The sequence below is a fragment of the Mustela putorius genome, unplaced genomic scaffold (assembly GCF_011764305.1).
Source record: "Mustela putorius furo isolate JIRA1106 unplaced genomic scaffold, ASM1176430v1.1 tig00000487_pilon_pilon_pilon, whole genome shotgun sequence".
Lineage (NCBI taxonomy): Eukaryota > Metazoa > Chordata > Mammalia > Carnivora > Mustelidae > Mustela > Mustela putorius.
The window spans coordinates 3,397,707-3,425,042 of NW_025421399.1; the positions used below are offsets into that span (position 1 = coordinate 3,397,707).

Sequence of the window (27,336 nt, forward strand, 5' to 3'; positions counted from 1 at the left end):
ATGCCCTGAGCTGAAGGCAGAGGCTTTGACCCACTGAGCCACCCAGGCGCCCTTGCTGACATATATTTAAGCAAATACATTTATTCTTATATCCACCTCCCTTTCTTACACAAAAGATAACATAGCATATATGTTATCTTTTTTTGCTTCCAAATATATCCTGGAGATCTTTCCATATCAATACCGACAGGTTCATTTTTTTTTTTTCAGCTGCCTATTTTTTCATTGTAGAGATGGACTATAGTTTATTTAACCCTTCATTGTCCAGTATAGTAGCCACATGTGGCTATTTACATTAAACTTATTTTCAATTAAATCAAATTTGAAATTCATTTCCTCGGCAACCCTAGCAACATCTCAAGAGCTCAGTACAGCTACCTGTGGCCAGTGGTTGTCATGTTGCACAGCACAGACAGAATGGAGCATACCCATCGTTGCAGAAAGTTCTAGTGGATTGCTGCTTTCACGGATCCCCCGTAGCGGGACACCTGGCTCATTCCCAGTCTTCAGGCGGTTCAGTGGTGTTCAGTGGTGATGCCAGCCATACCTGGGATGCAGGATTGCTGAGTGAGAGCTACTTTGGAAGTTCTGGGCCTTCAACCTCAGATTTCAAAATCTGGGAGGCTCCTGCAAGAGAGGGGCTATGTGTGGGGGGGGGGCACATGGGTGGCTCAGTTGGTTAAGTGTCTGCCTTTGGCTCAGTTCATGATCCCAGGCGCCCCTCTTGTGACACTTTCAACTAGGCCTCACCAAACATCAGGAGGCTTTGTAATACCTATAATATAGCAGAGTGAGGGTTTGGAAAAATAGGCATCCATTGTCGGGGGTTGCAAATTTGTGCAAACTTTTTTTTTTTTTAAAGATTTTATTTATTTATTTGACAGAAGGAGAGATCACAAGTGGGCAAAGAGACAGGCAGAGGGGGAGGAAGAAGCAGGCCCCCAGCTGAACAGAGAGTCTGATGTGGGGCTCGATCCCAGGACTCCAAGATCATGACCCGAGCCGAAGGCAGAGGCTTAAACCACTGAGCCACCCAGATGCCCTGTGGTGGAAATTTTTTGAGGGCAATTCCAAATCTACCCAGATTACAAAAATCTACCCCAAAGTGCATAACCTTTGATGCAGCACTGTCATCTTTATAAATTTGTCCTATGGAAACACAAATAAGTACCGACAAGGATATGTATCGAGATATTTCCTGAAGGCACCATTGTCTGTGACAAGAAAAGACAGACACAACCTGAATACCCACTAGGAGGGGAATAGTGAAATAGATTGTGGCGGAGGACTATGCAGATTTTGTAGAGGCAGATATGTTACTAAGTGAAAATAGCAAGGTGATAAATTGTGGAGCGTATGCTACCATTTGTGTTAAACTCCCCCCACCACTGCTTCTATATGCCTGAAGCATCTCTGGAAAGATGCATTAAAACTGTTGTTCTTTTAAACAGAGGACATGGGGGCACCTGGGTGGCTCAGTGGGTTAAAGCCTCTGCCTTCAGCTCAGGTCATGATCCCAGGGTCCTGGGATCGAGCCCCACATCGGGCTCTCTGCTCAGTAGGGAGCCTGCTTCCCCTCTCTCTCTCTGCCTGCCTGTCTGCCTACTTGTGATCTCTGTCTGTCAAATAAATAAATAAAATCTTTTAAAAAATAAATAAATTGAGAACATAAATGTGTTACCTTAAAAAAAAATTTTTTTTTTTAAATTTTAAGAGGTACCCGCTGAGTAATGGTGAGCAGGCAGAGGGAGAGAAATTCCTGGGGAGACCTGATCAGTCACCTGAGCTTTGAGTGTCCCCAGTGACTGCACAATTCCTCCATATGAGGTGACAAGGGCACGACGTCCAGAAATGTCACCCATGCTGTGACTCCATCTCCATCACCTCCCGAGGCCTCGCCCTGTCTTGGCTGTCATACTTCTTGTGCCCAGCAGGGGGAAGCACAGACCCACCAAAGCATTGGTTCCAAACTTCACCAAGCATCCCTTCTAGGATTTCCTCCTCTGTGGACCCTGATTGGAAAGATATTTCCTGCCAAACCAACCAAATTTATTAGGCAATAACTGATTAAATTCTCTCCATTTTGGTACCCCACATTTCTGGTCAGGGTGCACATAACAGAGTGTAGCCTTGGTGAGCTCATCATTTTCCCTGTAAGAGGTTCTACTTAGCCCAGCCTTGTTCCCACCAGGCCTTGGGTGGCGGTGGTTAGCCAGAGCATCCCCAGGGATTGGGGGCTCAGGCTGGCAACTGCTTCATTAGAGGCAGACCCTGCTCGGATCTTCAGCTGTGGGGCCCAACTCCTACCCTTCTCCTACCCATTCAAAGAAGTAGCTCTTTGACAAGAAGACTCATGAACACTGGGCACCTAGGCGGACTGGTGGCAGTCACTTCCCCAGATGTGTCTGGAGTCTGTCCCTTGCTAGGGGTGAGCAATGGGGACTCTTTTCATCTGCCCCAGATTCTCCAGGGGTGAGTGCAGTGCTGGGCATACAGCTGGTGTAAATTAAAAGTTTGTTGTTGTTAAATGGAAAGAGACAACCATCGAGGGGACCAGAGACTAAATTCTTAAAAAAAAAAAAAAAAAAAAAAAAAAAAGAGGTCCTAGTTAATCTCAAGGGCAAGAAGCCAATGACAAGATGGGACCATCCTTGTCTGAAGTTAGGGGTCGTAGGCACAGCACGGGTCACCTTCTTGGCATGCCCAAGGAAAATCCTGCTTTGTCTTACCTTCTGGGTCCCTGGCTGGACATGAAATCAGAAACCACATCTATCTTACCCACTAGAGGTGCTGGTGACCTTGGCAGAAGAAGCGCTTAAATCAGGTCGGTGTGGTAGAAGGGGCTGTTTCATCTCAGGGCCTTCCTTAAAATTAGATAAATTTCCTAGCTCCTGCTTAACTCCTGTCAGTGGTTCTGGATGGGTGTGGGGGGGGGAGAGGAAGCTCCAAAGGGAAGGGACACTTATGGCCTCTGGCATGGCCTGGAGGAAATCCAGGGCTCCTTTAGTGGGCCCTCCCTCCTTAATGTCTTGGAAGTGCAGGGAGGGGCAACTGGGGATAATGGGGAACACAAGGAGCAACTGAGAGAGAAGGACCTCGAATACAGCTTGGAGATTATGTCTAAGACCTGGGGTTCTACAGCCCCCCAGTACTCCCTCACCTTTCTGGTCCACCCTGGAGGAGAGAGGCAGTGGGGGCTAGGACAGCAGCCCCAAGGCAGTGTGGATTTTGAAGGTAGGCAGAGAGAGTCCTCCTCTCTTAGTAGTTGTGTGCCTTTGGGCAAGTGACTTAACCACAACAAGCCTCAGTCTTCCCATCTCTAAATGAAGATATCAACACCTACCTTCCCTGGTCATTGTCGGGATGAATGAAAGGAGACGTCTGGAAGCATTTCTGTAATTGCTAGAATTCAGGGATTATTATTCTCCAAGGTGAGAGGCCACCTTAGGTCCCTGGAGGTGACAGCGTCAGGAGATTTTTTTTTTTTTCCTCCTCTGCGGTGCCTGCTCCTTTCTCAGTCTGGATGCTGGCTTTAATCCTCTGTTCCCCAGCCCCCGCGCTTCTCCTTGAGACCACTCTGGTGGTCTCCAGATTCTCTCGCACCTTGCCTTTTTCCATAGGCGCCCCCATTCTACGATCCTGGGGGTGTGGGCATGCGCGCAGAGCTGGTCCAGGGTGAGACAGGTTGTGGGGGTCTCCGCTGGCCTGAATCCGCGCCCCCGCCCTGCTTTGGGGTTCTCATTTGCAGATGGTTCCCTCCGGTCCTCAGCTCCTCTCCGGACTTAACAGAGGACAGAAACAAGGGGTGGGGGGCCCGAAAGGGGGTTTCCACCTTCTCAGTCGGGAACCGAGAGGGGGACCCATCCCTTGCGCCCCAACGCCGCACCATCATGGGTCTCCAAGCCGCGCTCGCAGCTGCTGGCAATCCTCGACCAGGAGGTCTGCCCCGCCTGACCCCCAGACCGTGACCCCCACCTCCTCCCCTCACCCAGACCCCGCAGATCCCCGGCTCCGAGCGAGCGGGAGCATGCGGTTCTAGGACCCGGAGGCGCCGCCGCGCGCGCCGCCGCCTCTGCCTGGCCTCGGCCGCCTCCCGCTCCGGCAGGTGAAGCGGCGCCCGCCGCCCCCTCTGCGGCAGGTGAAGCGGGTCGGCCGCCCCCTCCCCGCCGCGCCATGGCTGCGGCGGACCCCCGGCCCGCGCCCCGCGCCCGCCCCCTCCCTGCAGCCCGCCCCCCGGGGGCCGGGTGCGTAGCGGCGGCGGCGGCGAAATGCGGTTTGCGCGCTCGGGGAGCGACAGCAGAAGTTAGAAAATCGCCGAGGGGGGAGCCCGCGCCGCAGCTTCCTGCCCCCGGCCCAGCCCTCTGGCCCCGGCGGCCTGCAGCCTGACTTCCTCCCCCCACCCCGCAGCTCGCCGCCCGGCTCCTCGGACGGGGCCGCCCCGATGGGACGCCGCGCCCCGGCCCTTGCGCGCCGCTGAGCCGAGCGCCGCCGAGCCGAGCCCGCGCCGCAGCCGCCCGCCGCTGCCCTGCTCACCCCCCCTTCACCCCTAGGCCCTCAGCCGCGTCCCCGGTCCCCCGGAAAGCTGGATTTCCGAGGCTGGAGGCGCCTGGCCGACTGGGTGGGGACCACCATGGGCAACGCGGCAGGCAGCGCGGAGCAGCCAGCGGGCCCCGCCGCGCCGTCCCCCAAGCAGCCCGCGGCGCCCAAGCAGCCGATGCCCGCGGCGCAAGAGCTGGAGGAGAGGTTTAACCGGGTTCTGGTGAGTGTGACCCGCCGCGCGCTGGGCGCGGGCGGGGGGCGGCGGGAGCTCGGCACGCGTCCCCGCCGCCGGGGGCTCAGGTACCGCTTGGAGATCCCTGGCCCAGTGGCTGCCCCTACAGGGGGTGGGAGTGACCGTGGGTGCTTTCAGAGTGACTTAGCACTCTCCCCCCAAAAACTTTCTTCTGCAGTCGCCCAGTCTGCCTCCCCAAGACACCCCCTTCCCTGGCGCTCCTGGGTCTAAAGGTCTAAACAAAAATGTCCTGCGAGGAAGTTGGGAGCCTAGCACGCAAGGGGGTCCCCGGGGGGATCCCCTTCCGCACTGCACGCATGCCGGGCCACCGGGCGCAGGTCTGGAGCATCTGCTGGTGTCTCAGGGCTAAAGATGGACGGGTCACATCTTAACGTGCTGGGAGCTGGAGACCGAGTTCAGGTGTTCGGTCCTGATTCGTTCGTGCCTGGGCAGCTGGGAGCTGGGTCCTCAGATTATGCAGAGGGAGCGTCTGTGTTTCTCACCCTCGACCTGTGCAGGAGAGATTGCCTGTGGGTCCTTATCTTGGGCATTTCCTCCTGCCCACTGAAGGGATTAAGGTCAGGAGGGGTGGGGTCAGGATGGGTTGACCACTCTGGTTTGGGGTGGTTCAGAATTCTGGAAACCCCTGTCGACTCACCTTCCCCACTATGGCCAGCTGGAGGAATTGGGGGGCTCGGAGACTAAGCCCCTGGGGAGAGAGCCATCAGCTGGGGCTGAGCCTGGAAGCAGTCAGGATGTGTTTGGGGAGGGGCTTCAGAGCAAAATCAGGGCTCCCTAAGACCTGGTGGGAGGCAGAAGTAGGGAGGGGGAAGGGCCACTCATTCTCACTTCCCTCTCCCTACCTCAGCCCTGGCCCAGGCTCCCTTCTCTAACTAATTGCCTGGTGGCCTGTCTGCTGTCAGCTCCCTTGCTGGACTCTGGGTGACAGGCGAATGAGGCCGTGCTTTTTCCCAGGGGCACTTCACAGCCTAAGCAGGCTGGCATTGCAGGTCTGAGCGTGGGAGCCCAAGGGAGACTTAGGCAGTGGAGCAAAGCTGGTGTGTGGCAGTGCTCAGTCCTTTGTCCCTCCACCTCCTTGACATCATTTCCCCTCCCTTGGCCCGTCACTGGGCAGTACTTGCCAGATTCTCCGCGTGGCCCCTCATCAGAGTTTCTAGAAATCTTGGCCGCCCCCCTCCCAGAAGGAAGGCTAGGAGGAGCTATCGCGTAGAGTGGGATCTGGTCCATCCTTGTGAAGGCACCTTGCTTGCTTGGGGAGAGGGAGGGACCCGGAGGGACACCTCACACCGGGTCAGGTCCTGATTACCCCATCTCTCCACCCGTTTTCCTTTCCCCAAATCCATGGCCTGGCAAAGCTGAGCTGAGCTGAGCAGATGGGGGAGGGGGGAGAATGAGGAGAGACAGTCTCTGGGGGACCATCTGGGGAGCCTGAGTTGGTGGTGGATCCCTGGACCCCTGCCAGCCTGACGTGGGGGGGGGTATAGGTCTGTCCTTCCCCCTTAAGTGTGTGTCTGTGGACAGGGGTGGGCCAGGCTGTCAGAGTGAGGTTCCGGCCCCTGTCCACTCTCTGTTAGGTACACATTAGTGGGCAGGAGCGGTGTGAATAATTCAGACCAGTGGGAAATCCAAAAGTCAAATGGTGAGTTTCTGATGCATGTGTAGTTCTTGATTGCCCTGCTCTGTGTTTTGGCCTTAGCTCTGATTGACTGAGTCTGATGCTAACCGCCTTTGGGAGTCCCTGAGTACCAGGGCATGGAGGGCGGAGGCCCAGGGCCGGGTCTGAGAGGGTGTCTTGGTGGAGAAAGCAGCGGTGGCTGGGTAGAAATCTAGGGCAGCAGCACCCATTGGGGCTCAGCTTTCCACCCCAGCCCGCAGGAACCCCACTGTGTTTACACTTGGCCTTCTTTCTGGGGAGGGATCAGTCTGTCCCTTGTCTTGTGTGAGCAGAACACACCCCACCCAAGGTCGCTTGGCTAAGAACCTGGCTCCCCTCACTCCCCACCGACAGGGGCATGAGCCCCGCCCTGGGCTGACGGCCTTGGCCCCTGCCTGCAGCTGCCTGGGCTAAATATTTGGCTGAAACCACGAGCCTGGCAAGCAGTATTGCAGGCTCTGCATCTCCATCAGAGCTCTGCCTCCATGGCCAGAGAGGAGTCCTGTCCTTACTGACTGTCTGAGAGGAGGAGGAGAGCCTCAGACAGCTGAGTGATGGGCCCACTGCCCGCCAGGAATCCCGAGTCTTGACAGCAAAAGCATAGCCCCTTTGCATATTGTCACATACCCCCAGGGGAGCTCTTCCTTTAGCTTAATGGCAGCCCTTTGGTCCCTGGTGGGGAGTAGGATCCTTAGACCCCAAACCATGCCTTGGCTCCTGGCTGTGGGTGAAGGGTGCTCCCACCAAGGCCTACGCCAGACAGGCGATGGAGCTCTCTCTCCCTTTCCCTGCCGTGGCCTTTCTCCCAAGCAGGAGGGCGGGCTAATTTTCTAAGGAGGCTGTGAGAGAGAGGGGTGCCCCTGCTTAAAAAGGGGGTGGGGAGGAAGAGCAGGTTGAGCCAGGGTTTTCCGGCTGCTGCCTTAGCAACAGTGGAGGAGCGATGGCTGCCCAGAGACATGGGCCTGCTGTAATGGTGGGAAAACCAGCCCGCCAGACGCCAGGCTCTCGCCTCTCCTACACTGTGCCCAAGACTCGTGTCTTCCTTGCACACCTTCCCCTGTAAGGGTCGGGGTTTGGGATGACAAGGCACTCTTTCCAGGCCTTCCAGAAGTTCATGCTTCTGGCCAGGCATAGGATACCCCTGATCTGTCTGGTCAGGGAGGAGCCTGTGACCTTGGGGCCAAGGGACCAAGGGAAGGTGCCCCGGATGTTGGGCTGGAGGTCAAGGGTGATGCTGACCGACATGGAGGCTGAACCATTCAGAGATGAGTTTTCCTGCTGGGGCTTAGCCCCCTGACATGCCCTTAGCATGTGTCCAGGGGTATAAGACATTGAGGGAGGCTGTGTGGGGAGGTCAGGATGGCCCCACGCACGGTGTGGATCCTGAAGGTCCTGCTTTCAGCGGGACCCTTTCCCTGAACTCCCTGGCCTACACTGTGTTGGCCAGTGCACTTCTCTGGCGTGAGGCAGATGAAGTTTGGGGACATGTAGCTGTAGATAGGGGTGATCAGGCCCTGGACCTCTCTTCTCTGAGGTGCCTTACACGGAGAACCCCAGTGGGGCTGTGGGCAAGTGGGCACATGCTGGGCTGGGCAGGCGCTGGTGGGTGACATTCTTAGCGGGCCTGGCTGGCACACGCTGACCCTGGAAACCCAGGGATGTGGTAGGCATGATTCATGGGGACATCTGGGTCCAGTTGGCAAAGAGCTGGGTGAGACGGGCAGGAGCAGGTGGAGCTGTTCTGGGGGCTACCTCTGCATTTTTCCCAGGCTCATGGGGCCCCGGAAGGTGGCTCAGGCCTCCTCGCCCCTGAGAAGGCCAAAGGTCACTCGAGGGAAAGGCAGAGTAACTTCCTGAGCTTTGAGTTATTAGGCTGGGGGGTTGGGTTTTCTCTTTGCCACTTACTACCTGGGTGACCTTGAGCAAGTTACTTGACCTCTCTGGGCTTCAGTTATCCCCATGGGTAGAAAGAGGCTGGCCTCTGCGGACCGACCGTTGAACGATTAAGTGGAGTTTGCCAGACACAGAGCAGGTGCTCCAGAAACTCTCCCTGACGCTGAGGAAGGGGATGACATGGGAGAGGGTAGGGCCCTCTCCAAACTGGAGGCCTTCTAGACCCTTCTAGACTGTGCCTTGCTCCGCTTCCCACCTCCATGACCGACATCCACCAAGGCTGCCAACTTCAGCCATCACAGGCCAGGCTGCCCTCGCTGCCATCATGCAGGTCCGCAACACTGGGGCCTAGACCGAAGACTGCCTGGCGGCCGGAAACCACGAGAGGGAGGGCCCACCTCTCCTGAAGGGTGGGGCAGTGCTGGTGCTAACGGTAGCTGTGTGCACATGGGGAGGGGGTGGGGAGGCCTCCACTTCCCTCTGAGAGACGGTGTGCTTGGGTTGGGGGGGGGGTTCCCCAGTGAGTAAGAGCTCAGTGTGGGCAACAACAGGAAGCGTAGGGTGCTGGGTGGCAGGAAGTGGGGCTGGCTGTTCTTGGTTCCTCAGACGGTGGGGGGGCCGGGGCCAGGCTGTCTGCAGGAGACCCTGGGGGCTTGGGACTCAACATTTCTTGCTGCCCTCAGTGAGAAGGGAGCCGAGTGTTCTTGAACCAGCTTGCCAATCAGTTCAGCTTGGGCAAGCGACTTCATTGCTCGGTGCCTCAGTTTCCCCTTTGTGAAATGGGGATCATCGCTCTGTGCCTCAGTTTTCCCTTTGTGGAATGGGGATCATCAGGATATTTGCTGTGTAAGCTTCTTTTGGAGGTTTAAGTGATAGGTAGATAGAAAGCACTTGGAATGGCCCTTAACCCAGCATGGACATTTGGGGAATATTTACTGTCGTTGCTGTAATTCTCCCCCCAGGGCCTGGATCGTCTGGGCAGTGCCTGCCATCCTGGCTCCCATCTAACTTGCCCTTGTCCCCTCCATGGGGACCCTTCAACCCTGATGGGAGAAGCTGTGAACATTTTGGGGTTCTCAGTACCTAATCCTGGGGCCAATCGGCCCAGAGCTCTCTTCTAAGTCTGGGATTGCCTCTAACTGCCCCAGAAAATCTATATACTGGGATTTAAAAACTTGGACAAAATGGATTGGTTTTGGAGACGCACTGAGAGCTCTAAAAACCAAGATCGAGGCCATGGAGAGGAGGGCCGAGGGGAGATGCATGGGGAAATGGGGGCTGGGGGGGGCACTTCCTGGCTTCTGGGCCCATCAGGTTATGGAGGCCCTGGAGGGCTGGTCTGAGACTGGGCCTAGTTGCCAAGTTCAAGGGCATTCTGGGACTCAAAGGGCCAGACGTCATGAGGAGAGGGTGGGCAGGTAGGCCGGGGCAGAGTCTGAGCCCAAGCTGAAAGTGAAACCGGAGGGTGTGGCTGTGTCCCGAGGCAGACAGAGCTGCTCAGTCTCCAGGGAGACCCCTCCAGATGTCAGCACTTGGCGGGGGACAGTGGGTCGAGGCAGAGCTTGCCAGGGGCAGGTCTTGGAGTAGCGAGGCTGGAGGCCCCTCTTGGCCCTCAGGACGGAGGGGCAGGGAGGCAGGACAGGCCCCACACATTCTAACAGAAAGTTTGGGGAATCAGCTCCTTTTCCTGTCCACGCCCTCAGAGATGGGTCATTTCTCCCTCTTTCTCTGACCCAAAGCCTCAAGGGCAGCAGGGAAAGGGGGCCTGGAGGGTCAGTTCAAGCCAAGCCTCGGAGGGAGGTCTGTTGGGTCTGGATGTATTCACAGACTTCTGCTCATCCCACCGGCCCTCCCTCGGGGTCTTCAGTGCCCCCCCCCCCCCAGTCTGGGAGACGCCTCTTTCACAGTGTGCTCACTGGAAAGTATTATTACATCAAAACACAGCTTCTCCCTGAGTATTTCCAGGAGCTCGGGGCGCCGTGAGGCAGAAGGGAAGTGTGCCTATTTTATGGAGGGGAAAGCTGAGGCTCAAGGAGACAGAGAAGTCGGCAGGCTAGGTGGGCCCAGAAGCTGGATCTTCTGAATCCGGCCCAGGTTCTTCCTCCACCCCCTGTCCCCTCACAGGAGGCAAGTGTCCCCCCACCACACCTGGCCTTCCCTGTCCTTTCCTGTCCCATGGGAGCGCGTCAGCCAACCCTCGGCTCCTCTCGCAGCCTCCCACCCCATGGACTGCCTCCTTGCCGAGGGCCCTGAGTCTGGGGTCTAGGGCTTGATTTTCTAGGAGGGTTTCGCTCCTCCCTGAGCGAGTGGCACCCTCTGGTTCCTGTCATGCTCCTCAGGGTCCCTGTCTCCTCGGTGGGCCCAGTGAGGAACAGCTGCTCATTAGCTCTCCACGCTGTCATGGCTATTTCTGATTTCCGAGCCTAAATTTAGCCCGTCTGGCAGGCGGGCAAGTAGCCTCGGGGGCTTGAGCATGCCCAGGTGGGGAAGGGGCAAAGGAGTGCCCTGCCCGCCACCGTGGTCAGAGGCAGGTGGACCCTGCCGCAGAGGCCTCCCCCTCCCCAGGAATAACCCCGGGAAGAGACCCCAAGGAAGAGGGCCAGGGCACTGGTTCATAGTCAGCTCTGAGCTCAAAGCTGGCCTGGCTGCCCGCTTCCTGGCTTTGTAACCTTGGGCAGGTCATTAAACTAATCTGTCCTTGTACTTGTAAGATGGGACCTATGCTGCCGATGGTGGCGAGGGTGTCCCCTGCGTGGGGGGTGGGGCTCAGAGCAGTGCCAGGCATGATAAGCGTCCAGGCAGAGCTGGCTACCACATTTATTAGGGACATTATTAGCATTAGTTGTGGCCTCTAGAAGGGCCACTGGGGCCATTCCAGGAACCAGACAGATCCCTGGGGTGGGGGATGGCTTGGAAAGACCCCTGTTGGGAAGCAGCTGTCCCTGTAAGGCTCTGTTGCTGGAGCTTATTCACCCTTCTCGCTCCTGCTCACCCCCCTTCCCTGCCACCCCCCTCTCCGAGTCGGCCACTGTTCCATTTTCCCTGACACTGGTGGCCCCCTGGCTGCCTCCTTCCCCCTAAGCCTTGCCCTGCTCTGCCCTGCCCCACTGTGGATCTCCGTGGGGTGGGGATGGATCAGGAGAGACCAAGGAGAGAGAGAGACGGAGATGGAGAGTGGTCCTGGGAGGCCTTCCCCCTCCTCCAAGGGCCTTTCGTGGGCAGTTGGTGCTGTGGTGGCAGGAGCTGTTCTGGCCACTGGCGCCTTGTGGGAGGGCAGCAGATGAGGCAGCAGCGGTTTCCCTCATCCAGGGGCTCACTTTCGCAATGGGGAGAAGAATGACGTATCCCCATCCCCAGCTGGCCTGGGGGGCCCGGTGGGTAGGCAGTTTCACCTCTCAAGTGGGGCCCCGGCCGGAAAGCTTGGGCAATGAGGGCTGAGAGCACCCAGCTTCCTGTTGTCTGGGACTGACCCAAGGCAGTGATTGTTTTGGGGGGGTGAGGTCTGGCCAGAGTGCCAGAACTGGGCCCGGCACCCCAGAGAGGAAGCTGGCTACGGAGCCTCGGGTGGGTGTGGCCCCCTCTGTGCTCCAGCTGGGCCTCCTCTCAGGCTCACGTGACTGAGGATGCGTCCTGAGCCACCAGAGCTGGTGACAGGGGCCTCTTGACTCTGGGCTGGGGATTCCTGGGGACTCCCACAGCCCCAGTGGGACAGAACTCCTTGAGGGCAAGAACTGTCTTTAGGGCCTGACTCACAGGAGACTGTTTTTTAGCCTGGGGATTATGGAATTGGGGTCAACCGGGGCCATCTTCTGTGTCTATTAGGAAGACACACCAAGTTCAAGGGGGCCAGGGACCCCCTGGAGCTGGTGGCAGGGGACAGGACCCTGTGTCTGCCCTGGGAAGGAGAAGCTGGCCAGGCACGTCTGTGGCTGGGGGAGGAGGACCAGGCAGAGCAAGGCTGACCTTTCGTAGCTCCTGAGGGGAGTCCCAGCCTGGGCCACCAGCCCCACGGACCCAGCGTGTCGGCCGCTGGCCCCAGTTCCTGTGGCGGGGTGGCCTTCCCCAGGAATCCCCCTGCCCGTGCAGCTGTGATGGGCCTGCTTGGAATTCCCTGCCTGTCTGACTAGCTCCCTTGGTTCGTGTCAGTCTCCGCCTTCCAGAAGTGATGAGGACGGAGGGGGCTGGAGAGGGTTGAGCAGGAGACGTCCGATGCCATCCTGGCAAGAGATTTCCTGGTGTGTGTGAGACACTGGTGCCCTGGGCCGGGACCGCATGCAGTCCCCGTGGTTTCTGGTGGCACGCAGGAGTGGGCCACAGCTCCTGTGGCTGGAGACGGAGCCTGCCCAAGTGGGAGAAGAGATGGTACCCCCTTATGGCACATGGGGAAGTGAGTCTGGGGCTGCCGGAGGTCCCAGAAGTTAGGCTGAGAACCCATGCGCTGAGTATCATGGCAGACGCTCCGGGGAGGTGGGGTATGGCTGACAGAGCCCAGGCTCTGGGATCAGGCAGACTCAGGGCCAAATCCCAGTGTCGCTTTCTAGCTTTGGACCAAGGGGAAGGTGCTCTGCCTTTGGGCCTCGGTTTTCTCATTGACTAATGCTGCTTATATCCCAGGGAGAGAGGGTAACGGGGATTCACATGGATGACAGATGTCCTAGGGACCTGACCCCTCATGGCTCCTCTGAAAATGCCCATACCTTGTCCCTCCCACTGGGGGCCCAGGCTCAAGGTCATTCCCTTGTCTCTTCCCCCACCCCAGAACTGCATGAACTTGCCGCCGGACAAGGTGCAGCTGCTGAGCCAGTATGACAACGAGAAGAAGTGGGAGCTCATCTGTGACCAGGTGGGTCCCAGGCCCCTTCTGGCAGCGGGGTACATTGCCCTGGCCAGGCTGGGGCTGGCAGGAGAGGGGGGCCCTGCCACATTGCCCAGGGGGCCAAGACCCTGCCCAGAGGCCTGCGTAGCATCTCCAGAGTGTGCTGGGGGTGTCTTCAAGACTCTGGGGTCTCCTTCCCTCGGACATGCGTCTCCCCAGGGACCTTATGAGTCCCTAGCAGGGCTGGGTCCGCCTTCTGAAGGGCCGGCAGGGGTAGTGCGGGCCGCCGGTGCATCCAGTCCAGCCACGTCACTGTCCTCCTTGCGGAGCTTCTTGGAGCAGCCTCTGTTGACCCTCCAGCTCAGGGCTGGGGAGGAGAGGGGGCAACCCCAGGGCTGGGCCTCTTTGACCCCATGGGAGGTGAGGAGGAAGGGGCAGGATCCCTGTCCCTCCTTTCCTGGGGGCCAGAGGAGCTACTGTCAACCAAGCAACAACCCAAAGGTAGCTGTTCCCAAGTGGCAGAGTGAGAATGAGACGCTCCGTCTCCTGGTGCTCGGGCACCTGGCTTTGCCACCTCCGTGGCTCCCTGGCTGCCCTTGCCTCTCTGGCTTCTAGGGCTGCTGTCCGTGGTAGCAGGGAAGGCCCCTCTCCCTTGGCTGGGCCAGGGTGGGGCCTGGCTGCTGCAGTCCTTCGGGGAGGGAGGGAGGCAGGGGGTGGGGAGCTGGGGAGCAAGGAGCCTCCCCTGGGAGCGAGGGCTGGGCCTTCGGCTCCTGCTAATGGACCGGAATGGGATGAGCGGGCCGTGATGGAGTCTGGGGGGTAAGGGCTGGGCCATGGAGGGAGGGCAGGGAGCTGCTTTGGAGGGGGCTGTGTTTGGGGTCCCTGCCACTTGGCCTGGCATCTCAGGCTGGGGACTCAGAGGCCTGGGAGAAGTGGGAGGCTGAGGGGGTTGGCTGGGCGTTATCTGGGGGATCTGGGTGGGGAAGGTTCAGAACTGGGGTCTTCTAACGTGCCCTGGTGGGTGGCTTAGTTAGACCTTTGTTATTTCAGAGCCTGGAGAGCCTGGGGCCTGGGGTCAGAGCTGAGGATGGGATTCTGGGGCAAGGGCTGGGGTAGCTGTGGCTGGTTTCCTGTTCACCCCACTCCATCTCCCCAGGAGCGGTTTCAAGTCAAGAACCCTCCCACCGCCTATATCCAGAAGCTGAAGAGCTACCTGGAAACTGGTGGGGTCGGCCGCAAGGTAGCGACGGACTGGATGTCTAACCTGGGGGTATATGTCTCCCCCTTTTTCTCTGTCCCTTTTCCCTTGCACCTGCCAAGCTCTGGGCAGCTGGAGTTAACTGTGTGAATCAGATTTTGGTGGACTTTGTGGGTATGTGTGTGAGTGTGGGTGTTTATTTTTAGGGGCTGGAGGGGGCCCGGGGCAGTCTGCTCGGCCCAGCTGCGGATGCTTACGTGGGTCCACTCGTGTGTGCGCTCCAGTGTGTGTGTGTACCATGTGGCCGTGCGTGGGTGTGTGTGTACTATGTGCATGCTTTTGTGTCCACATATGGTTGTGAGTGTGTACCCTTGGGTCCGTATATAGTGGTGTGTGCACCCCATGTGTCCATGTGTGGATGCACTGGTGTCATATCTGTACCCACGGTGCTTGTGTATGGATGTGCGTGTGTGCGCGCGTGTGCCTTGTGTCTGTGTGTGTGAAGGTCTGTGTGTGCACCGTGTTCATCTGTGTACGGGGCCATGTGTAGCCTGAGATGCTTGATCTGCCAGGCAGGTGTGTGGAGGTGGTGTGGGAGGCTGAGCGTGAAAGGCCAGTCGTGGGGGGCGGGCAGGGGCTGCTGGCTGCTGCCTTCACGCTCAGTGGGCCTGTGGGAGGCCCTGGGCTTCACCCACCAGACTCTCTTGTTCTTGGTCCCCAGTTTAAGAGGCGAGTTCAGGAGTCCACACAGGTTCTGCGGGAGCTGGAGATCTCCCTGAGGACAAACCATATTGGGTATGCAAGGGCTCAGATTTCCCTCTTCAGGGCCTGGGACAGCGCTGCCCCCAGGCGGGCTCCTGGGGCTTCCCGTTGCTGCTCCCCTTACTACCGGGGATGGGCCCTGGCTGTGCCTGTTCCATGCCCAGCCTGGGCAGGACCTCTCTCCTGGCTGGAACTCAGGGAGCCCTGTGCCCTGCAGGTGGGTGGAGGAGTTCCTCAATGAGGAGAACCGCGGCCTGGATGTGCTTCTCGAGTACCTGGCCTTTGCCCAGTGCTCCGTCACGTAAGCCCCCTGCACCCGCCCTCACACGACTCCTCAGAGCCCGGGTCTGTGCTTTCCTGTCCCTTGTCCATGCCTCTGGCCGCGTCCAAGCAGTGCCGCCCTGGAGCTCACACGCACCACACCCCTGTGGTGGGTGATGCCACTTCCTCAGGGCCTGCATGGATAGGGAGGGACATGGCCTGGGGTGGCCAGCTGGGACCTGGGACTTCCTCGGCCCCCTCCTCTGCCCAGGAGAGTGCCGAGAACAGCCCCTGATCTCCCCTGCATGTCCGTCCATCTCTCCCCTCAGCATCCCTCGCCCTGCTCTCAAGGGCCACTGAGCGGCGGGCCACCCAACCCCATCCAACCCCTGCAGGTATGACATGGAGAGCGCAGACAATGGGGTCCCCGCCTCGGAGAGGAACAAGCCCCTGGAGCAGTCTGTGGAAGATCTCAGCAAGGGGCCGCCCTCCGCCTTGCCTCCCCAGTCCAAGAGCCGCCACCTGACCATCAAGTATGTGGGGCCCCTTGCAGGATGGTGGGGGGAAGAGAGGCTTCACCCCTAGACTGCTGCACCCTGCCAGCCCCACCCCAGGCCCTTGGGGGTGGTGGGAGCAGCAGCCTGGCATTGGGGGTCCCAGTAAGGGCCTCAAGCAGGGCTTGAGAGATGGGCGTGTTATGAAGCCTTCCAGGGGTGGGCACCTAGAAACTGGAATCTGGGTGGGTCTGGGATAAGGAAGGTGTTTCTGGGTTGGTGAGACCTGCCTTGTACCCTTCTAACCCCCTCTTCTTTCCTGTGCGGCCTCCAGGTGCCCCCCCTCTCCCCGGTACGTAGCCACCTGGGGGCAGGTGCATGCCTGGTTGGCTCCCTGGGTGGGGGTGGGGTAGGGTGTTCAGCTGACACCCCTGGGTTCACCTGTTCTGGCTAGCCTCCCCACCCTAATGTAGGACATCCTGCTGGGAGGCAGGGAGAAGGAAGGAGACAGCCCAGGAGCCTCATGTGGACCCCCAGTTTCTATCCTTCCAACATTGGTCTATGGGCCCAATTTCACATTAAGCCCCAAACCCTCACAATATGTTTCTTTGTTTGCTCATTCATTCAACAAATATTTTTTAGCCTTTGCTATGTATTAGGCATGGTGTCAGGTGCTCAGGAAACAGATCACCCTGCCCTTGGGAGCCCTTGGTCTAGAAGGGGACCGTATTTGACAGGCTCTCATGGAGGTGTGAGCAGGAGTTCTGAGAGGGGAGGTGGCTACTGGGAGAGATAGCTCTGGAATAATGTCTCGCAGATGGATACGGGCTCTACGGGCAGTGGTGGGGACAGGGAGGGGCATTCCAGGTGGGAGGAACAGCCTAAGCAAAGACTCAGGCCTATCTGAGTAATGACAGAAGGACAATGTGGCAGTTGGAGGGAGGAGGCGGGGCTTCCTGGTGTTGTTGGAAATGTGATAGAATTGTCAAGACACACTGATGTGGAAGTCATGATTGGCAGTTCTGCAACAATGAAAAAGAATCACAAATCACATATTTCTTAGTAAAGAATAATCGAGGACACTCATAGCATTTACTATGTATCAGGCACTGTTCCAGGCTTATTTCATAGTCCCCCAAACCCTATCAGGAAGGTACTATTATTACCATTCCTATTTTACAAATGAGGAAACAGAGGCACAGGGTGATCAAGTAAACTCACCAAGTATAAGTGGAGACCTGCGATTGGAACCCAGACCATCTGAATTCAGAGTTGGCCTTTGGAGATGGCACATAAGCCCAGGACGCTGGGAGCGCCACCTTGTGGAGAGCATTTCCATGGTGGTTTCCAAGCATTGGCTGTCTTCCCTCTCTAGGCTGTCTACCCCCACAGCACAGCAACACTTTTTGTACTTTCTTTCTTTTTTTAAGATTTTATCTATTTATTTGACAGACAGAGATCACAAGTAGGCAGAGAGGGGGGAAGCAGGCTCCCCGCTGAGCAGAGAGCCCGATGTGGGGCTCAATCCTAGGACCCTGGGATCATGACCTGAGCCAAAGGCAGAGGCTTAACCTACTGAGCCACCCCGGCACCCCATAACAACGCTTATTGATGCCAAGTTGCTGTTAAGGGTCTTTGCCTTCCTCACTCCCTCTGCCCCCCTTGCAGCATGCCAGGCCCGAGTCCTAGGGACCGAGGGAACCTTCCTGCCCTCCAGTGGCCTGTTTGGTTGGGTGGATGGGAATCAGTTGCCGAATGTTCCAGATGTGCCTGGGGTGGGCGGGTAGTTGTGGGAAGCCTGGTGTAGGACTCTGACCCCTGCTGCCTCCCCCCTACCCGACCCAGGCTGACCCCTGCCCACAGCAGGAAGGCCCTGCGGAATTCTCGGATCGTCAGTCAGAAGGATGACGTCCACGTGTGTATCATGTGTTTGCGTGCCATCATGAACTACCAGGTTGGTCAGAGGGCGTGAGGCACCAGGGTACCTGGGAGTTGGGTCTGTCCTCACCTGGGGCTGCCTCAGCTGCCGAGGTTCAGGGACTCACTGTCCCGCCCCCCGACCCTGTTCCCCACTGGAGAGCCCTGGGGATGGGGGCTGTTGAGCTTCTTGAGGCTTGAGGGGAAGCCCAGATTTCTGTCCCCTCCTGGCCGGGCCCTCTGGACTGCACTGGACATGACTGGGGTCATGGACATGCCTCTGGCAGGGACCTAAGCACAGCCACCAGAGAAGGCTGAGCACAGCGAACTCAGGGACGGCCGCTCTGGGTGATTTTGTCTGGAGGAGTGATTGGTGCGGCCTGCCCTCCTTTACTTAGCAGGCCTTTGAGGGCTCCCTGTTTCTGGGGTGCTGAATCCTGACACTGGCTTTTGAACAAAGTTATTTCAAAAGAGGGACCAGGCTTTGGCAGCCACAGAAAAGGCTATAAAGAACTTCCCAGGCCGGAAGGCAGTGAGACCAGAAGGCAGGAACCCTGCCAGTGCCTGAGGCTCTGGATGCGACAGTGCTGGCAGTCCTGGGGGTCTGCCTGGAGGAGCTGACCTTTCCTCTCTCCCCAGTCTGGCTTCAGCCTCGTCATGACCCACCCGGCCTGTGTCAATGAGATTGCTCTGAGCCTCAACAACAAGAACCCCAGGTGAGGCCTGGGCCCCTCACCTTTCTCCACATCTAGAGTCTCCTGCCACTTGACCCCTTGCCTACTCTGCTCCCCAGTTCTCAGAACTACTGGCCAGGCTCATCCCAGCCCTACTTCCCATCAGCTGCCCTCACTGTCCTCCCCTAGTCTGGCCCACCCCCTCCCCTTACTGTGGGGCCCACTTTCAAGGGATAAACTGGTCCCCTTGTCCCCAGGACCAAGGCTCTGGTGTTGGAGCTGCTGGCGGCCGTGTGTCTGGTGCGAGGAGGGCATGACATCATCCTGGCGGCCTTTGACAACTTCAAGGAGGTACTGAGACCCCCCACCCCCAAAGGGTGCTTGCTCTCTGGGGCCCCTTGGAGTCCTGTGGTTGGCAGTTGTGGCCTCTGCTGGGGGCAGCCGGGAGGGCTCGGTGGGCATTTGGGGAGCGCAGGGTGGGGATAAGCTGGAAGGGGGAAGCTTTCAAGGGCAGGTACCAGGTCACGCAGGGGCACTGCCTGGGGCGACAGGGACAACTATGGGGATCTGCTGAACCTCTGACTCTCAGCCTGGCCGGATCCAGACTGGACTTGGCCCATGCATCTCAGAGTTCCTTGAATACACCTCTGCGGACTCTGGTTAAGTAGATGCACGAGAATATGATGCATAAGGTGGGATTTGGTCATTCATGCCCTTAATAATATTTGTTGAGTGCCTACTATGTGTCAGGCACAGAGTGGGCCTTTGGGTTGCATCAGTGAGCAAAAGAAACAAAGAAGGCAGGGGAGGACAGATAATGAACAATACACTAAATGAGCAGATTACATAATATGTCTGAGAATAGTGGACGCTCTGAGGAATAAGTCCAGGTTGCTGGAAGGGCAGGAAGAACGGGTCACAGGGTGGGCAGGGAGGCCTCGTGGAGATGGTGAAGTTTGAGCAAAGCTGTGAGGGAAGTGAGAGGCTGGGTGTGGTGGGGATCTCAAGTAAGAGCACACCAGGTCGACGGAACAGTAGGTGCAAAGGTCCTGAGGTGGGAAGGTGCCAGGACAGCAGTGTGGCCAGTGCAATATGTGAAGGGAGGGTTGGGGGGGAATGGAGAGGGAGGGGAGGTTTTGAGCAGTGGCCTGACTTTGATTTAGCGGGGAGGCGCCTGTAGAAGCACGAGGTGGTGGCTGGAAATGGTTTGGGAGCTGTGTTGCTGGGGCCCTCGTGACAGCCATTTCCCCCATGCAGGTGTGTGGAGAGCAGCACCGCTTTGAAAAGCTGATGGAATATTTCCAGAAAGAGGACAGCAACATTGACTTCATGGTGAGCTCGGGAGGGTCTGGCTATCCTCGGTGTAAGGAGGAGTCAGGGGGCCCAGGTCTCCAGCTTCTGGACTCTGCTCCTGAGTGACTGGTGGGAGACGGAAGCTGGAAGTAGAGGACCTGGAAAAGAAATGTGGGTAGGGGCAAAGCTGGGTTAGTGGAATGAGAAATGGGGAGAAGGAGAGACTTGGGAGTAAATGGGGAACAGAAGGCTCGGGGCACCCCCATCCGGAGGGTCACAGACCTGCTTGTGGGCCTGCTCCCCAGGTGGCTTGTATGCAGTTCATCAACATCGTGGTACACTCAGTGGAGAACATGAACTTCCGTGTCTTCCTGCAATATGAGTTCACCCACCTGGGCCTGGACTTGTACTTGGAGGTGAGCCCTGCACCCCCCCCCCCCACCAACTGGGATTTAACTACTAGGCAGCTGCGGAGTGTGGCTCTGGGCTCAGCGGCATGGGTGCTGAGGTTGGCAGATCTGGTTCAAATCCCGAGTCTGCCACTTCCAAGCCCATGTGACTCGGGACGGGTCTCTTCTCTGGGAGTCTCACTTTTCCCATCTGTACAAGGAGGGAATCAGAAAGGTAATGATGACTCTAAATAGAAACGAGGGAGAACATTTTCTGCCACCTTCTAGCCACGCGGTCTGTGGAGCTGTTATGTCAGGCACCGGAACAGGCTCTGGGTGGCCCTGGGCCTGTCTGGCTTTGGGAGGATCAGCCTCAGACAGGTTCTGCCTCAACAGCATAATGGGAAGCATGGAAATACTGGGCAGAAGTGGGAGCAGGCTCATGTCGGACGGGCCCAGGGCCTAGAGGAGTTCCTTGCCCTGGAGAAGGTGGGCAGAGGGCCTTGGTGCTTCCTGGTCCAGCCTGAGCAGAGAAGCTGCAGGTACCCCGATTCCTTCGGGAGGCCTTTGGGATTGGATTGGGATTTCGATTTTTCTAAAAGCCAAAAGGTGTAAAGCTAGAGGAGAAGATTTAACCATACGAGGGGATATTATTCAGCCATGTAAGGGGTTGAAGTTCTGATACACACCATCGCATGGATGAACCTTGAAAGCATTAAGCTAAGTGAAAGCAGCCAGACACAAAAGCCCAAGTACTGGATGATTCCTTTATGTGAATGTCCAGAAGAGGCAGAAGGTCTGCTGGCAGTCGCCAATGGTGGGGGGAGGGGAGAGTAAGGACTGCCTGCTAACAGCAGGGTTTCTTCTGGGGGGATGAAAATGTTCTGGAATGAGACAGTGGTGATGATGGCAAAACCCTGTGAATATACGAAAAACCGAAAAACTGAATTGCATGCTTTAAAATACTGCATTTTATGGAATGTGAATTATATCTCAATAAGAAAAAAAAAAAAAAAAGCCAGCTGGGGCTCAGGCCCTTTCCTCCAGGCTTTCGGGCCGAGGGGGGGAAGACTTCTCACCTCGGGCCTCACCCCGCTCTTTCCATCTCGGGGACAGAGGCTGCGGCTTACAGAGAGCGACAAGCTGCAGGTGCAGATCCAAGCGTACTTGGACAATGTTTTTGATGTGGGTGCGCTGCTGGAGGACACAGAGACCAAGAATGCTGTGCTGGAACACATGGAGGAGCTGCAGGAGCAGGTGGCCCTGGTGAGAGCTGCTCCTGAACTTGGCTTTGGTTTTAGGTGTGAGTAGGGGGTGGCTGGCTGCCTGGCCCCTGACTTTGACCCGAATCCAAATCTTGAATCCTGTGGTGTCTTTCTCAATGAGCCTTCGCTGGGTTCCTACCCTGCGGGACCTCTGAGGTAGGCAGGTCCCCCCTCTCTCCCTGCGCTCAGGCACCCTGGCTTGGGTGGAACTAGGTGCCTGTCTGTGGTCCTAGCCCAGTTTCCTCTCCACCCACCTCCCTCCTCAGTGGTGCCTGGGTTCCTCCTCCCGAGAGAACGTCAGTGCCCTCAGGATCTTACCTACTTGGGTTCAAGTGCCAGGCTCGGCCCACCCGCCAGGCACCCGGTGCTAAGCACATCCGGAAGCCTCCCCCAGCCCTGCAGGCAGGCGTGCCTGCTGCCGCCCCCTCACCGGCGGTGCCAGTGCCCAGCGGCGGGTGGGAGCTCACCATGTGCTGTGCCACAGCTGACAGAGAAGCTTCGGGACGCGGAGAACGAATCCATGGCCAAGATTGCCGAGCTGGAAAAGCAGCTAAGCCAGGCTCGAAAGGAGTTGGAGACCCTGCGGGTGAGGCTGGGGGCAGAGGGGGCCGGGCCAGGGGCGGGCCAGCCTCCCAAGAACTCACCGGTTGGGGCTTCTAGGTTTGACACTTCCTCTCCCGGGCCTGCTCGGAGGCACTGACCTCTCTCCTCCGGGGCTCACAGGAGCGCTTCAGCCAGGCGACCTCCATGGGCGCCTCCAGGCGTCCCCCTGAGCCTGAGAAAGTGCCTACCTCCGTCCCGGCGCGGCCCTCCGCCCTAGAGCTGAAGGTGGAGGAGCTGGAGGAGAAGGGGTTAATCCGTATCGTGCGGGGGCCCGGGGATGCTGTCTCCATCGAGATCCTTCCGGTCGCTGTGGCAACTCCCAGCGGCAGTGATGGCCCAACTCCTCCGACTCCTCCGGGAGTGCCCACCCGCTCGCCCAGCCCAGGTAAGCAGGAGCTTCCGGCAAGATGGGGTCCGCGTGGGGTGGGGGGGAACCAGGGTCTGGAGGGGGAGCCTGGGGACATCTCCCGCCAGGAGAGTAGGAGAGGTAGGTTCAGGGTTGTGGGCGTGGCTCAGGTGGATGCGGGGATGGTAGACCTGGATCCAGGGCGCATGCGTAGGCAGGGGAGGCAGAGGCGAGACCACCTAGGCCCAGAATTTGATTCCGCTTCCCCTATACTCCCCCATTTTGGGTTCTCGGTTCTCTCCAGGCTCAGATCTCCCACTTGCGGCAGAGCCGGTTCCCGGAGGAGCACCCCCACCGCCACCTCCACCGCCACCTCCCCCACTTCCCAGCCTCCCCCACCAGCAGGAAGTCCCGCATTCGGCACCCCCACTGGTCTCACCCCTCCCTGGAGGCTCCGAGCCCCCACCCCCACCGCCGCTGCCGGGAGACTTGCCACCCCCACCCCCGCCGCCACCGCTGCCTCCTGGCGCAGATGGACCAGTGCCTCCACCACCTCCCCCGCCTCCAGGAGGTCCCTCTGGAGAGTCGGGTCCTGAGATGGCCTCAGGTGAGTGGACCACCAGGGGCCGGGGGAGATATGGAGGTGCCTAGACCTCAGTGTCCTCCACGACCTGCTGTATGGGGGTGCCTCCTATTGCCTTCTGCCTGTCCTGTCAGGTCATTCTGGACCCTCTGTCCCACCAGCCACCCCACCTTACCTCCCCGGTGCTCAACCACTCTCTCCCCGTCCCAGGAGTGAAGACCAAGAAACCCATACAGACCAAGTTCAGAATGCCACTCTTGAACTGGGTGGCACTGAAACCCAACCAGATCACGGGCACTGTGTTCACTGAGCTCAATGATGAGAAGGTGCTACAGGTAAGTGTGACCCTTCCTAGCTTCCAGTGTGGGCGCCAGGGGAGGAGGGGACTCGGCCTGGACTGTGCTTGGTCATCTCCAGCACCCCATTGTATAGAGGAGGGCGTGGAGGCCCAGGGATGGGGGTTAAACTAAACAGGGTCAGTGCATCTGATAGGCAGTGTGTCCTGACTCTCCTGGAGGCTTTCCCTTCCTTCACTACAGAGGGCACATCTGGCTTCCAGTCTGGTCTCTTTCCTCCTTTTTTAATTTAAATTTTTTAAGATTTTATTTGACAGAAAGAGATACAGTGAGAGAAGGAACACAAGCAGGGGGAGTGGGAAGAGGGAGAAGCAGGCTTCCCCACAAGCATGAAACCTGACGTGGGGCTGAATCCTAGGACCCTGGGATCATGGCCTGAGATGAAGGCAGATGCTTAATGACTGCAGGGTCCCTCTCTTTTCTCCTTTTAAGCTTCTTTCCCACCACTCCCACAGGCAACCAGGGTTTCAACATTTTTTTTTTTTTTTTTTAAGAGAGAGAGAGCAGGGTGGAGTGCAGGAGTGGGGCAGTGGGGGAGAGAGAGAGAGTTCCAAGCAGGCTCCAGGCTCAGTGAGGAGCTCAACATGGGGCTCAGTCTCACAGCCCTGAGATCATGACCTGAGCCAAAATAAAGAGTCAGATGCTTAACCAATGGAGCCACCCAGGCACCTCTAGCCCTTCTAATTCTACTTTTAGTTTTCCAGAAGGGTTGTGTTCTCTTGCTTCCAGGCCATTGCTCATGCTGTTCCTTCTGCCTGGAATGCCCTTCCCTTTCCCCTTTTTACCCCTGGCCAGTTCAGCTCTTCCTTAAGCTATAAGGGCTTGGAGTGCGGGTCCCCAGGGTTGGGTGCTCTTCTTCCTCCTCGATGCTGTTTGTTCTCCCCCTGTCTCCCCCATCAAGGTCAAGCTGGGTTACTGGTTTGTTTCTCTGCTGGTGGTGTGGTCAGGGCTGGATGGCTGGTTCAGCCAGGAATGTAGCAGACCCCAGCTGGCCCAGCCTCACCTCCTCTCCCTGTGTCCTCAGGAGCTAGACATGAGTGACTTTGAGGAACAGTTCAAGACTAAGTCCCAAGGTCCCAGCCTAGATCTCAGTGCTCTCAAGAGTAAGGCAGCCCAGAAGACCCCCAGCAAGGCCACCCTCATTGAGGCCAACCGGGCCAAGAACCTGGCGATCACCTTGCGCAAGGGCAACCTGGGGGCTGACCGCATCTGCCAGGCCATCGAGACGTGAGTACCTCTGCCCTGTGCTTGTGAGTAACCCAGCCCCTCTACTAGGCAGGGGCCATCAGGCTATCAGTAAAAGAGTCCCAGCTGTGGGGCAGAGCCCATCAAACTTCATGCTAACCCTGGTCAGGAAGTAGGGCTGGGAACCTTGTTCCTATTTTCAGGTAGAGAAAACTGAGTCCACTGGGCGCGGCAGACAGTTTGGTAGACAGTCAATAATGGGAGTCCACACCTGGACCGAGACATTCCCATTTCCTCCCTGCCTCCTTGCCCAGCTGTGGGCATTCAGGCCCTGGCATTTATAGCTGGGCATCTGTCGCTACTGTATGATAGGGACCTGTGTTTTCCCAGCTCCCAACTGACCTAACTGCTACCTCTTGGTCCCTGAAGTTATTGGCAAATCGCAAATACTGAAGTTCATTTATTCAGTCGAGAAAGTGGGGGGGGGTGGTGGTTAGTCCTGTCCTCAAGAACTGGTGGGTATAGGGCGATAACTACCCCATCTTCCACCAGGTATGACCTACAGGCCCTTGGCCTGGACTTCCTGGAGCTGCTGACCCGCTTTCTGCCCACGGAGTACGAGCGGAGCCTGATCGCCCGCTTTGAGCAGGAGCAGCGACCCATGGAGGAGCTGTCAGAGGAGGACCGCTTCATGCTACGCTTCAGCCGCATCCCACGCCTGCCCGAGCGCATGGCCACGCTCACCTTCCTGGGCAACTTTCCGGACACTGTCCAGCTGCTCATGCCGGTGTGGGCGGGGCAGGCAGAGCTTTGTGGGCGGGGCAGGGTGGTGTGGGCGGGGCAGGCAGAACGGTGTGGGCGGGGCTGGCAGGGCATGTGTTCTGGGTGGATGGTGTGTTCTGGGTGGATGCGAGGCAGCTGGCAGCCTCCGCTCCCCGAGGGGTATTTAGGAGTACTTGAACTTCCCATGGCCTTGCCCCCGACCCTGTCCCAACTTATCTCGCCTCTCCCATTGCACCCCTAGCAACTGAATGCAATAATTGCAGCCTCAATGTCCATCAAGTCCTCTGACAAGCTCCGCCAGATCCTGGAGGTGAGTGCCCAGCTCGAGGGCCTGGGAAGTGGGGCCCACCCATGACTTCTTGCCTGTTCCGGGTGCTGCGAGAGGGAGACCCCGGCCTTGCCCTGCACTACTAGCATGCAACAGTTATGTTCCCAATTCTCATGTAGAAAGAGCTAAGGTGGGGCGGGGGGGGGGTCATGTCTACAGCAGCGTACCTTAGACTCCTCCTGAGGGCCAAGTCCCCTCTGGGGATCACTGTGTGATTAGCAGAGCACCCACACCTGCTCAGTGGAGTCTAGCAAAGTCCCTGGGAGCTAGTAGAAATGGCTGTTAGATGGTGACGCACTGAAGGGATGTGAGCAGCGCAGTTCCGGGTCGGAATAGCAGAGGACAAAATTGGGTATGCTGAGGGGCACCTGGCTGGCTCAGTTGGTTGAGTATTTGACATTTTTTAAAAAAGTTTATTTATAGGGGTGCCTGGGTGGCTCAGTGGGTTAAAGCCTCTGCCTTTGGCTCAGGTCACGAACTCAGGGTCCTGGGATCGAGCCCCGCATTGGGCTCTCTGCTTGGCAGGGAGCCTGCTTCCTCCTCTCTCTATGCCTGCCTCTCTGCCTACTTGTGATCTCTGTCAAATAAATAAAATATATTTTTAAAAAAGTTTATTTATAATTATTTATTGAAATTTCTACATTGAATGTGGAGCTCGAACTCATGTCTCCAAGGTCAAGAGGGACATACTCCTCCAACCGAGCCAGCCAGGCACCCCAAGCATGTGACTCTTGATGTTGGGTTGTGGGTTTGAGCCCCAACGTTGGGTGTAGAGATTACTTAAAAATCAGATCTGAAAAAACATTGGGTATGCCAGGCACATAGGACAGACAGGTGCACAGGCTAGTACGTGGATCATGAGCCTGAGGGGTGCATGCACGAGTGCAGTGTGGGCTGAGCGTGTGGGGCTGGCTTTTTGCCACGTCTTCTTGTGCAGTGCATACATGAGGGGGTTTCCTCAGCCCCGGCGCCCTGCTGAACATCCCCCTTTCCCCTCTCTCCAGATTGTCCTGGCCTTTGGCAACTATATGAACAGCAGCAAGCGTGGGGCAGCCTATGGCTTCCGGCTCCAAAGTCTGGATGTGGTGAGGGGCACGAGGAGGGGTTCCCTGGCCTGGGGGATGGGGATGGGGAGCAGCTGGTGCCTGTGGCTGATGACTGGCCTGCACGCAGCTGCTGGAGATGAAGTCGACTGACCGCAAGCAGACACTGCTGCACTACCTGGTGAAGGTCATTGCCGAGAAGTACCCACAGCTCACGGGCTTCCACAGTGACCTGCACTTCTTGGACAAGGCGGGCTCAGGTATGGGTGGCAGGCTCAGGTATGGGTGCCGGTCCCCCCTCCTCGGGTGGGGAGAGGGGCTCAGCCCCGGGGACTGATGGGGGTTTGAGGAGGAGTGAGGGGCCCACAGGGTGTCACTGGCCGCCTCTCTGATTCCCTACTTCTGTGCTGCCCCATTCCCCACCCAGTGTCCTTGGACAGCGTCCTGGGGGATGTGCGCTCCCTGCAGCGAGGCCTGGAGTTGACCCAGCGAGAGTTTGTGCGGCAGGACGACTGCACAGTGCTCAAGGAATTCCTGAGGGCCAACTCGCCCACCATGGACAAGCTGCTGGCAGACAGCAAGACCGCTCAGGTGGGCCAGGGCTGGCTGGGTCCTGGAGGTGGGGAGGCGGGGGATGAAGGCCTGGGTCAGGGCCGCAGTGGGGAGAGGTGGCAGGGGGTCTGGGGGAGCAGAGATGAAGC

The 27,336-nt window shown here is 57.9% G+C and overlaps 1 protein-coding gene and 2 long non-coding RNA genes across 9 annotated transcripts in view; 1 reads left to right on the forward strand and 2 right to left on the reverse strand.

Annotated features, from left to right (window-relative positions):
- On the reverse strand, positions 1 to 6,635 carry LOC123392281. Its single transcript, XR_006606987.1, has 3 exons — positions 5,430 to 6,635; positions 3,344 to 5,281; positions 1 to 627 (listed from the first exon to the last, which is right to left on the reverse strand). It is a non-coding gene; the product is annotated as an uncharacterized LOC123392281 (long non-coding RNA).
- The window catches only part of FMNL1 (formin like 1), a 24,447-nt gene continuing 1,739 nt past the window's right edge, over positions 4,629 to 27,336 (forward strand). For 2 of the 7 annotated variants that reach the window (XM_004772469.3, XM_013045986.2), the window contains exons 1-23: positions 4,629 to 4,759; positions 13,099 to 13,182; positions 14,312 to 14,425; positions 15,075 to 15,148; positions 15,333 to 15,416; positions 15,772 to 15,909; positions 16,205 to 16,222; positions 17,716 to 17,824; positions 18,427 to 18,503; positions 18,719 to 18,812; positions 19,719 to 19,793; positions 20,060 to 20,170; positions 21,260 to 21,409; positions 21,893 to 21,994; positions 22,132 to 22,396; positions 22,662 to 22,964; positions 23,151 to 23,275; positions 24,321 to 24,523; positions 25,034 to 25,268; positions 25,506 to 25,574; positions 26,597 to 26,677; positions 26,766 to 26,895; positions 27,063 to 27,226. In XM_004772469.3, the coding sequence (XP_004772526.1) occupies positions 4,631 to 4,759; positions 13,099 to 13,182; positions 14,312 to 14,425; positions 15,075 to 15,148; positions 15,333 to 15,416; positions 15,772 to 15,909; positions 16,205 to 16,222; positions 17,716 to 17,824; positions 18,427 to 18,503; positions 18,719 to 18,812; positions 19,719 to 19,793; positions 20,060 to 20,170; positions 21,260 to 21,409; positions 21,893 to 21,994; positions 22,132 to 22,396; positions 22,662 to 22,964; positions 23,151 to 23,275; positions 24,321 to 24,523; positions 25,034 to 25,268; positions 25,506 to 25,574; positions 26,597 to 26,677; positions 26,766 to 26,895; positions 27,063 to 27,226 (2,934 nt within the window). In that variant the 5' untranslated portion in view covers positions 4,629 to 4,630. The remainder of the gene's footprint in view (positions 4,760 to 13,098; positions 13,183 to 14,311; positions 14,426 to 15,074; positions 15,149 to 15,332; positions 15,417 to 15,771; positions 15,910 to 16,204; positions 16,223 to 17,715; positions 17,825 to 18,426; positions 18,504 to 18,718; positions 18,813 to 19,718; positions 19,794 to 20,059; positions 20,171 to 21,259; positions 21,410 to 21,892; positions 21,995 to 22,131; positions 22,397 to 22,661; positions 22,965 to 23,150; positions 23,276 to 24,320; positions 24,524 to 25,033; positions 25,269 to 25,505; positions 25,575 to 26,596; positions 26,678 to 26,765; positions 26,896 to 27,062; positions 27,227 to 27,336) is intronic. The other 5 variants (XM_013045988.2, XM_045080812.1, XM_013045987.2 and 2 more) reach the window with 3 other exon arrangements.
- LOC123392282 lies at positions 19,253 to 20,159 on the reverse strand. The gene is made up of 2 exons (XR_006606988.1): positions 20,037 to 20,159; positions 19,253 to 19,912 (listed from the first exon to the last, which is right to left on the reverse strand). It is a non-coding gene; the product is annotated as an uncharacterized LOC123392282 (long non-coding RNA).